This window comes from Centropristis striata, chromosome 14 (genome assembly GCF_030273125.1).
Source record: "Centropristis striata isolate RG_2023a ecotype Rhode Island chromosome 14, C.striata_1.0, whole genome shotgun sequence".
Taxonomy (NCBI): Eukaryota; Metazoa; Chordata; class Actinopteri; order Perciformes; family Serranidae; genus Centropristis; species Centropristis striata.
Window position 1 is genome coordinate 3,517,145 of NC_081530.1, and position 11,641 is coordinate 3,528,785.

General features: G+C 35.9%; 1 protein-coding gene across 1 annotated transcript in view; it reads right to left on the reverse strand.

Moving 5' to 3' along the window:
* The window catches only part of trim71 (tripartite motif containing 71, E3 ubiquitin protein ligase), a 47,907-nt gene extending 45,221 nt beyond the window's left edge, over positions 1 to 2,686 (reverse strand). Inside the window, exon 1 of the mRNA XM_059349656.1 lies at positions 848 to 2,686. Within this exon, the coding sequence (XP_059205639.1) occupies positions 848 to 1,585 (738 nt within the window). The 5' untranslated portion in view covers positions 1,586 to 2,686. The remainder of the gene's footprint in view (positions 1 to 847) is intronic.
* Positions 2,687 to 11,641: the final 8,955 nt, after the last annotated feature.

Sequence of the window (11,641 nt, forward strand, 5' to 3'; positions counted from 1 at the left end):
GTCTGCTAATTGGTTATATGAGAGAGTTAACATGGCTTTACCTCTGGAAGAAATGTGATTATTAAATTATTAAGAGTGTAAACGTAAATATACTGGGAACTCTTGGCACTTTCTGACTTACCTGACCACACTAGGAGACCTTTTTTTTGATAATTTACTTAAATAATTTCTTATTCATGCTCTTGTGGGGGCGAGGTGTGTATTCTCCAGCAGCAGGGACAACTTCCTTGAGCTCAACAGAAACCAGAAGTGGTATAAAATTTACATTCCAAGACCTCCTACCAATGCTATTTGTTTTTCTTCCTGACCATATGACTAAACCAAGAAAAAGATGGTTTCCTGTTTCACTGGCCTTTGTAGTTAGAAAAAAATAGCCCTTTGGGCCCCGTGTTCCAACTGGTCTTTCCCATTATCAGAGAAAACCTAGATCTCCATAATATGTCCATGGATAGGACTTCTAACAGTCACAGAAACATGTGTGCAGTTACTACTGGGGGCCTCTCTCTGCCCTCAATGGATGGTGTGGTACAGATTAACCAGGCCCTGCATGTGTCTGTGCTTATAAGTGTGTGTGTGCACGCAAAGGTCTGTGTGTGCATGTAAATCCAGCTCAGAACACGTGCCTGTTTGTCTCCAGGGAACTAGGTGAAGAGCCACTCAGCTCCCTTTGAACCTAAGGCCAAATGGCCCCCAGTATGGTTCTACACTACACACATAAGTTACACCAAAGATAGGAAAAAAAACGTATTTCTGTGCAACTTGCACATATATAAACTGTGTTAATCATATGAATGAACCTATAGATCATCTTCCCAGGTGCACTAGGTTAGTTTTATGCCCTACTCACCTCATTGTCGTGGTGTTGGCAGAAGCTCATGTGGTCCTGGAACAGGGACAGCAGGGCAAAGTTGTTCTGCAGGGACTGGGCAAGGGACACCGACACCCCCGGCTGGCCCGGGTTGCTGTTGACGTTGATCCGGCCCAGGTGGAGGTTCTCCCCCAGGCGCTCAATGAAGTGGTCCTTGGTCAGCCGCACTCTCTGGTGTGCCCGCACACAGTTGTCACAAAGATACTCCTGGCAGTCAAGGCAGTGGGACGTGGCTGGGTTCTCCTCGTCGCAGGAGCTGCACTGAGGTTCTCCCAGGTGGTTCGGGTGCAGCAGGCTTACATGAGGGTGATGGAAGCCAGAAGAACCTCCACCTAAGCCTCCCCGGTGATGGTGGTGGCCGTTCTTGTTCTGAGTCTGCTCCTCTGAGCTCACCACCACGTCCAGCAGGTTGCTGAAGAGGAAGTTGGAGGAAGGCAGAGAGTCCACTCCGGCCTCGGAGATGCACACCTTCTGGTCGCAGGTGGGGCACCGCAGCTTCAGCGGGTCCCCGGGGCTGCGCTGGCCCTCCAGACACTGCCTGCAGAAGGCATGGAGGCAGGGCAGGACGTGGAGCCTCCTGGTGGTCTGGCTGGAGGAGGACGAGGTATGTGAAGAAGATGATGAGGTAGAAGAGCTGGAGGAAATAGGAGCAGAGGAGCCGCACAGCTCCTTGCAGAGCGGGCAGGTCTGCAGGTCCGAGTCTGGAAACGAAGCCATCTGCAGCTTTGCCGAAACACAGAAGCTCAGTTTACAACATGCGCAACGATGATGTTGAGGTATTTATTAGGGGACACATCGGCCCGTTGTGTTATTTAGAGAAAAAAAAGTTGTATTTGAGGTAGATTCATGAGGTATTAAAGTCAGTTTAACAGTGAAAACGGTGCTCATCGACTTACAGACTTAGATCTGTATTATATAACTCTGACCTGATGTGAAACAATGAGGTAGGCAGTTCTTCAAAGATTGTTTCTGAGGTAACAAAAAGAAAATACTTCGGCTGTTAAGACCATATCAATTCAGTTATGTAAGGCGTTTGTGAAGCATTCGCGTCACTCTTTCAAAATAAGACTAGAAAGATGACAACACCAAGTGTCCGATGGTGTTTCGTGGAGGCTCATAAAATAAACCCGAAACTGGAGTGACACTGGATCGGCATCGAAGTATACTGGGGGCTCCGTCTCTCCTCCCCCACCGACTGGGCAACATGACTACGAGGCTCTGCGCTACAAAACAGACACCCAGAGGAGTATCAAATGATTAAATTAAATTGTGTTTTATTTTCTTGCTCTCCAATTCAGGCCCGTGTTGTGGCTTTTCTCGCTAGTCCACCATCGGGGCCCATCCAGGCGCCGTCGGGCGCAGCCAGCGGTCGGCTGGGAGTCGCAGCGCGAGCCTCGGACCGCGAGACCGTAAATTATTCATCAAAGCAGCGAGCTCATGGCTGCTGCGTGTCATCTAAAACAAACCCACGGAGTCTCCAGCACAGCCCAAACAGCACACAGGACGAGTATGAGTGAGTTCAGCGGTCCAGCTTGTGAAGAGGGCCGCTTCCAGACCCCCTCGCCCGTTCAGTCCGGCGCTCGGTCCCCTCTCTGCGTGGAGGAATGCGCAGGGTTTTTTTCCTCTCTGGCAGCGTGGAAAACGGTGCCCCGCACCCGGTGAAAACTCGGTCAAACGACCGCGCGGAGCCCAGTTACGTCCCTTACTTGGTTGTTGTTGCCGCTGTTTACTCTCAGGTAACATAAACATAAAGGTGTGCGCTCTCGTGGCTGCGTGTTGCTCGGGCTGCAGCTCCTCGAGCCGCTCTTATCCGATTGAGGAAAAAATGGACCCACTTCCGCCCTCGGGAGGAGAGAGGGGTGTGCTTCAAACGCGCGCTCCCGACAGAGAGGGGAGTGTGGTCGTGTGCGCGTGCATGTGAGCGAGCTATGATCACTGGCGTCAGCAGGGCTGTGACTGTGACAGTCTCCCCCCCCAGCAGGTTTACATCGGATAGGGAAATGTAAAAGGAATAACCTCAATAGCCATTATTAGGGAAGAGGAGTGGGGCCAGGTAGGAGCAATAAATAATGAGAGGATTTTTTTTCATTATGCAATTCGAGCAAAAAAAGTCGAAATTACCGGAATAAAGTCGAAATGTCGAGAATAAAGTCAACTTTCTGTGTTCAGGGATAAAGATATTCACCGGTTCGTTGACCCCGTGTCAATAAGTCATCAGAGGAACATTGTTTTCTATCAGAATTGTTTTCTACTGCAGCTACAAGCTGATTTTCATCAGTCATAAAATCAGCAATAACCACAATATTTAAGGTGTAGCAGAAAATCCCCGACGCATAAATGAGCTATTGTTGGTAGAAAATCTGCTTTTGTGTAATTTACAGTGGTGGAAGAAGTATTCAGATTCCTTACTTAAGTAAAAGTACCAATACCACACTGTGAAATTACTCCACTACAAGTAAAAGTCCTGCATTCAAAACTTACTGAAGTAAAAGTACAAAAGTATCAGCATGAAAATGTACTTAAAGTATCAAAAGTAAAAGTACTCGTTTTGCAGAATGACCCCACTCAGATTGTTAAATATATTCTCAGTATATGATTTGATAATTATTATTGATGCATTTATATAAGCAGCATTTTATTTTCTCTATTTTCAAGGTAGGGCTCATTTTAACTATTTAATATGCTTTTATGAGGTCTAATTTAGAAAATGTCACTTTAAACTTTAAACCGATCATGTTTTTCATGTTAAATCCCGATCTGAAAAGTAACTAAAGCTGCTGGCTATATGTAGTGGAGTAAAAAGTATAACATTTGCCTCTAAATGTAGTGGAGTAGAAGTATAAAGTTACATAAAATGGAAATACTCAAGTAAAGTACAAGTACCTCAAAATTTTACTTAAGTACAATACTTGAGTAAATGTACTTAGTTACATTCCACCACTGGTAATTTATGTGATTTTTTTAAAGAAATGTAGACGTAGAGAAAAAGCAGGTTGGAGCTTGCAGTCTACTTTACCAACTCAAAAAGTGACTTTTTTCTCTAGGTAAAAAAATATTTTTTTCTCTACAAATTACATACTAAACACCTTCAAATTAAATCACGACACTCCTCTCATTATTTTTTTCTCCTACCTGGCCCTAATCCTCTTCCGTACATTCGCCTTATATTGCACGATTCATAAGCCTATTTAAACATGATAGAATATTAAAGGGATGTCGTTGGTAAATTGTTTCCATATGGCAACAACGCGCAATCGTGGGACATTTAAAACAATCCAAATTTGCCTATTTAATTTAATAATATGCATTTAATGTAATTTCTTTAATGTAGTGCTCATCAACATTGTTTTTTTTTAATATCATATTTATATTACATTCCCTATTTATATACATATATATATATATATATATATATATATATATATATATATATATTTAATATCACCATATCACAGCACCAATAGCATGGAGCATGGAATAGCATGGAATTCCCAACTACAGGATTTAAAAGGTTGTACAGACATTAATAGATTTTTTTTTAAATGTATAAATGCAGAAAAAATTGTCAATATGTACTAGAATCTTAAACTGATTGTTCATGATCAGTTGTTTTTTGGTCTTTTGTTTTTGAGATGATAACATGTACTTGTATGGGTTTTTGTTTGTTTTGTTTTGTTGGTGTAGGCTACTGAAAATCCATTGTATGTGATGTCAGACCATCTTTTTTTTATTTTTATTGTTCAAATAAGGGGCAGACAAACATAAGAAATGTTTTCTTCTTGCTGCTCCTTTCTAGATAGATAGATAGATAGATAGATAGATAGATAGATAGATAGATAGATAGATAGATAGATAGATAGATAGATAGATAGATAGATAGATAGATAGATAGATATACTGATTATACTGATTATACTGATGATATGATGGCAACAATGCTATAGTGACTAGACAGTATATAATTGTAATAATAGTACAGTATATATTATATAATATGTAATAATAAATAAATAGTAACAATATAAAATAAAATAAAATAATTATAAATAAAATATGATATATAATATATAAATATATAATAATAGTAATGGTAATAATAATAATAAATAAGGCCGGTATAATAATGATAATAGTAGTATATTACAGTATATAGTAATAATAATAGTAATGTCAGCAACAGCATATATAATAATAATAATAATCTAATCATGAAGGTGTAGAGTGAGTCTCTGTACACATTTTGTTGTCCAGTTTCATGAAAGGAACAAAATAAATAAATAAAAAATACATTTATAATCTCGCTGAGATCATATGAGGCACTTTAAATTAATCTGACGTAGTTCCCAAATGTTACTCCGTTTATCTCGGAGGTTAAAGGAGAGAAAACCAACATGATCTCACAGAAATCCGTGAAATAGCCACGGATTTGCTTAACTCAAAATCCGTGGAATAGCCACGGAATCACTCAAATTTCCGTGAAACTGACACGGATTTTGCTACAATGCAAGTTAATGACAGTCATATCCCGTGGCTATTCCAACATACAAAGTGATTATGTACATTCACTGAGTGAATATTTAGAAAATAAAACATATATTTCTCGCTAGAAATGTGATCAAAATCCATTTTTATGCAGAAACTAAGTCAAAATATTGTTTTTTTTTCACTAAAAATGAGAGAACTGTCCGCCATGTTTTTTGTTCTGACCGCTGGGACCTTGAAAGTCACGTGACTTGGAACAAACCAATAGGAACAAATATCCATGGAATAGCCACGGGATATGACTGTCATTAACTTGCATTGTAGCGAAATCCGTGTCAGTTTCACGGAAATTTGAGTGATTCCGTGGCTATTCCACGGATTTTGAGTTAAGCAAATCCGTGGCTATTTCATGGATTCCTGTGAGACCATGTTAAAAAAAAGACACAAAATGACCAAAAAAAAGACTCAAAATGACCAAAAAAAAGACAGAAATGACTCAAAAAAGACACAAAATTACTCAAAAAAGACACAACATGACTAGAAAAAGACAAAAAATGACTAAAAAATGACAAAAAATGACTAAAAAAAGACACAAAATGACCAAAAATTACATACAATTAAGCAAAACAGGACTCAAGTTGACCACAAAATGACAACAAATGACAAAAAAAAAGACACAAAATGACAAAAAAACCGCCGGGACCTTAAAAGTCACATGACTTGGAACAAACCAATAGGAACAAATATCCATGGAATAGCCACAGGATATGACTGTCATTAACTTGCATTGTAGCGAAATCCGTGTCAGTTTCACGGAAATTTGAGTGATTCCGTGGCTATTCCACGGATTTTGAGTTAAGCGAATCCGTGGCTATTTCACAGATTCCTGTGAGACCATGTTAAAAAAAAGACACAAAATGACAAAAAAAAGACTCAAAATGACCAAAAAAAAGCCACAAATGACTCAAAAAAGACACAAAATGACTAAAAAAAGACACAAATGACTCAAAAAAGACACAAAATGACTAAAAAAAGACAAAAAATGACTAAAAAAAGACACAAAATGACCAAAAATTACATACAATTAAGCAAAACAGGGCTCAAATTGACCACAAAATGACAAAAGATTACCACAAAAAGACACAAATTGACCAAAAAAGACAACAAATGACAAAAAAAAAAGACACAAAATGACTAAAAAACCGCCGGGACCTTAAAAGTCACATGACTTGGAACAAACCAATAGGAACAAATATCCATGGAATAGCCACGGGATATGACTGTCATTAACTTGTATTGTAGTGAAATCCGTGTCAGTTTCACAGAAATTTTAGTGATTCCGTGGCTATTCCACGGATTTTGAGTTAAGCGAATCCGTGGCTATTTCATGGATTCCTGTGAGACCATGTTAAAAAAAGACACAAAATGACCAAAAAAAAGACTCAAAATGACCAAAAAAAGACACAAATGACTCAAAAAAGACACAAAATGACTAAAAAAAGACACAAATTACTCAAAAAAGACACAAAATGACTAAAAAAAGACAAAAAATTACTAAAAAAAGACACAAAATGACCAAAAATTACATACAATTAAGCAAAACAGGACTCAAATTGACCACAAAATGACAACAAATGACAAAAAAAAAAAAGACACAAAATGACTAAAAAAACGCCGGGACCTTAAAAGTCACATGACTTGGAACAAACCAATAGGAACAAATATCCATGGAATAGCCATGGGATATGACTGTCATTAACTTGCATTGTAGCGAAATCCGTGTCAGTTTCACGGAAATTTGAGTGATTCCGTGGCTATTCCACGGATTTTGAGTTAAGCGAATCCGTGGCTATTTCACGGATTCCTGTGAGACCATGTTAAAAAAAAGACACAAAATGACCAAAAAAAAGCCACAAATTACTCAAAAAAGACACAAAATGACTAAAAAAAGACACAAATGACTCAAAAAAGACAAAAAATGACTAAAAAAAGACACAAAATGACCAAAAATTACATACAATTAAGCAAAACAGGACTCAAATTGACCACAAAATGACAAAAGATTACCACAAAAAGACACAAATTGACCAAAAAAGACAACAAATTACAAAAAAAAAAGACAACAAATGACAAAAAAAAAGACACAAAATGACTAAAAAACCGCCGGGACCTTGAAAGTCACGTGACTTGGAACAAACCAATAGGAACAAATATCCATGGAATAGCCACGGGATATGACTGTCATTAACTTGCATTGTAGCGAAATCCGTGTCAGTTTCACGGAAATTTGAGTGATTCCGTGGCTATTTCACAGATTTTGAGTTAAGCGAATCCGTGGCTAAAAAAAGACTCAAAATGACCAAAAAAAAGCCACAAATGACTAAAAAAAGACACAAAATGACTAAAAAAAGACACAAATGACTCAAAAAAGACACAAAATGACTAAAAACAGACTCCGTGGCTACTTCACGGATTCCTGTGAGATTCCAGGTTCGAGAAAACAGAGACTCTGACACCAAAGGGAAGGGAGATGGTGAGTTGATTTACAGACGCCTCGCCAGGTGATCAAAGTCAGCGAGAGCAGATAAAAGGATGAATTGTCTAAAAACATGCCAGAGGTTATGTTGATACATCAAAGTGAGAAAACATTTATCCCCGAGGTATAATCCATAAAGCAGAATGTTTCATGAAGCCACTGCAGGCAGCTGGTGAGTCGTATGACGCCGGCTGCAGAATCAGCGTGTTAAGTGTTTTTTTCCTTGAGTTTAGAAGAAGAATGCATTCTTTCATGTGATGATGCATCAACATAGGCTAATAGGGGAGCCAAGGTTGCTGAAGGACCTGAGGCTGGGTTGACCATTATAAAGACAGCACTGCTCTGAGCAACAACAACAACAACAACAACATAATCACACAAACAGTCCTGTGTTAGGATCATCTTGGTCCTTAGATGACACATGCATGCACACACATATTAGCATTATTTACAGCATATCATCTGACTGAATGCTGTAGGGGGAAACAAATGACTTACTCTCTATTTAGCATTTATAAACTATATATGAACCTTTAATAATTGCTTTATAACACTATATAATGGAGCTGTCACCACTTAAGGTACACTGTAACAAATTGCTGTAAGAAAACAGCCAAATTGTGACAGTAATATACTGTTTTCCATTAAAAAAGGTATTATACTGTAGAAAACAATGCATTCTGGGCAATATTTGTAGGTAGCTTGCTGTTTCCCATAAAATATATGATATATATATCTATGATATTTTCTAAGTCTCTTCTTGTACACATTTTTAATGGCTGTATTTTATTTAACTAATTCATTCAGTATGGTTTATTAAAATTACTGAGGTTACAGTGAAGACAGCGCTTAATTCATAGTAATTATATGGATAGATAGATAGATAGATAGATAGATAGATAGATAGATAGATAGATAGATAGATAGATAGATAGATAGATAGATAGATAGATAGATAGATAGATAGATAGATAGATAGATAGATAGATAGAAGACAGTCATTTCGTTTTCTTTACAATATTGTACCTTGCATTTTTTTCCCCTTTTTTTTAAAGGTATATATTCACAAAGTCAATAACAAAACATAGGGTAAACAGACAAACATATAAACAAGGCAAACTGGTATTCCCCAAATGAGGATCTCCAAGAAAAGGAATAAACATATATTATAATATATATTATATAAAATACTAAGATATACTAAAATAGACTAATGAGAAAATAAGGGGTGGTGCATGTATGCATGTTCATGAATCTGTGTGTGTGTATGCATGTGAGTGTTAGTGTTGGGGAGGGGAACATTTATTGGTCTTTTATCTTTTTTTTTTTTTTTTTAAATCACAGACACATCTTTAGTCTGTTAATTCCTGCCTGCAAATTACATTTTTGATTTAGTCTTGTGAAAGGGCTTTCTGGGCTTGCCTTTATTTTTAACATTACATTTTATTGTATTTTTTATTGTATTTTTATATTTTATTGCTTGAAGTATGCCTAGGTTGTTCTTTTTATTTAATTGTGTTGTCATTGTCTCTGTGTGTAATGCTGCTGCTACACTGTAATTATATATATATAATAAAGTATATCTATCTATCTATCTATCTATCTATCTATCTATCTATCTATCTATCTATCTATCTATCTATCTATCTATCTATCTGTGTACAAACATGACATTTTCAAAATCGGATAAATTTGCTTTTCTAATCATACTGCATCTAGTTTTCTGTTCTTGTCATAGGTTCCATTATATTTTAGGAACAAAACAGCAGTCCCACATGTGATCAAAGACTAAATATACAATAATAAAGATTGTTTATCTAATTATATATTTGTATTATTGTTAAACAATTATGACAGGGTGTCCTGGTGGCTCACTGGTAGAGTAATAATGTAGCACTAAGGCTGAGTCTATATATATTATATATATATATATATATATATATGCTATAAAATAAAGCATGAAAAATGCAAACAAAAAACAAAACAATCATAACTTTTAAAATGTTTCCTTTGCTGCTTGGTTTTGACTCATTAACCCCACTTTGTACATAATCTAATTTGATGATAATGTAACTACATTTATGTATGTATACGTGTTTGTGTATATTGTTTATGTGCATATGTTATAGTACTTGATTGGGGAGTTATTGTAGATAGGTTCTTTTTCTTGATGCTCTTAAATTGTGTCTGATATGCATGTATGTACTATTTATATGTAATTATTATATATTTGTCTCAATGAAAAAAGACTATATTCATATTTCAACTTTGACTTCAGACTCATTTTTGGGCACAATTACTTTTTTTATTTTGAAAGTGCAGTATAGTGAGAATGATCTTTAAATATATATTTTTTAAATATATATATAAAGCTTTTATTGTACAATTAAACTATGATACAATGGACACATTTCTTTTATTTTGAAAGTGCAGTATAGTGAGAATGATCTTTAAATATATTTTTTAAATATATATATATATATATATATATATATAAAGCTTTTATTGTACAATTAAACTATGATACAATGGACACATTTCTTTTATTTTGAAAGTGCAGTATAGTGAGAATGATCTTTAAAATATACATATATATATATATATATACATATATATATATACACACACACACACACACACACACACATATATATATAAGCATATATATATATATATATATATATATATATATGCTTTTATTGCACAATTAAACTATTATACAATGGACACATTCTGGGTTCCTTTAGTGTACAATGAGATATTGTTTGAACAAAAAATAGGTAAGAATTGTTCCTTATATTACAAAAAAAAATATTTTGTGCACAAATGGGTTAATCATGCTTTATATTACTGTTCATGTCCCCACAGCTCAGTGCCTCCCCCTGGTGGTTCTGATGTGTAAATACGTGCACATATAAAGACAGAAGAGAGGCAGGTGATGCTGCCACCAAATTATTATTACTTCAATAACTAACTGACCATATTAATGTCTGTATTGTTGCCTGTATTTATTATTTATTTTATTTTCTAATGTCATAGTTTATTGTTATACTTTTATATCTCTATTGGAGTTTGTGTCTGTGTCCACTTGACTTACTGAGATGATAGTTTTGTTGTTTAATCAACTCTTTGCCTTGCAGAATGTTGTTTTTGTTTTTGTTCTTTGTATTTTTGGGGGGAATGCATAGTGGAGATTCTTGATTGAACTAGTATTGTGCAATAAAGTTTGAAAAAAAACCTGACCATATTAAATGAAAAAATGTATTCAAGCTAATGAGGCATTTAATTATCTTTTATATGAATATGGCTATGTTTTGTTCGATTTAAATGTAGCTACTACAAACACATTTTCTTATTGCTTCTAAGGCAATCAAGAGCATGTGGGTCTGATATTAGAATAAACCTGATTAAACTACTCAAAAGATATTCATGTGCAATTAAATGCACATTAAAAATAAATGTAGCCCTGAGTTGATATAACATAGATTTGTTATTTTTGGTTCATTTATTTACTTGTACATTAATTCCCATATTCATTTACTGCCCCATTTGATTTTCCCTTTATATATTAATTTGTTGTAGTTTGAAACATTTTTACATGCATTTCTGAATGTGTTTGGGTTGGGGGCTTCTTTGCATTTCCCCCTATTTATTTCCCCAAACCTATTTATTTATGTATTTTCTTTGTACATTTGTTCTTTATTCATGCCACTGAGGTGTTGTCCTTCAAAGTGTGTCATGGGGTCAGGGGTCAC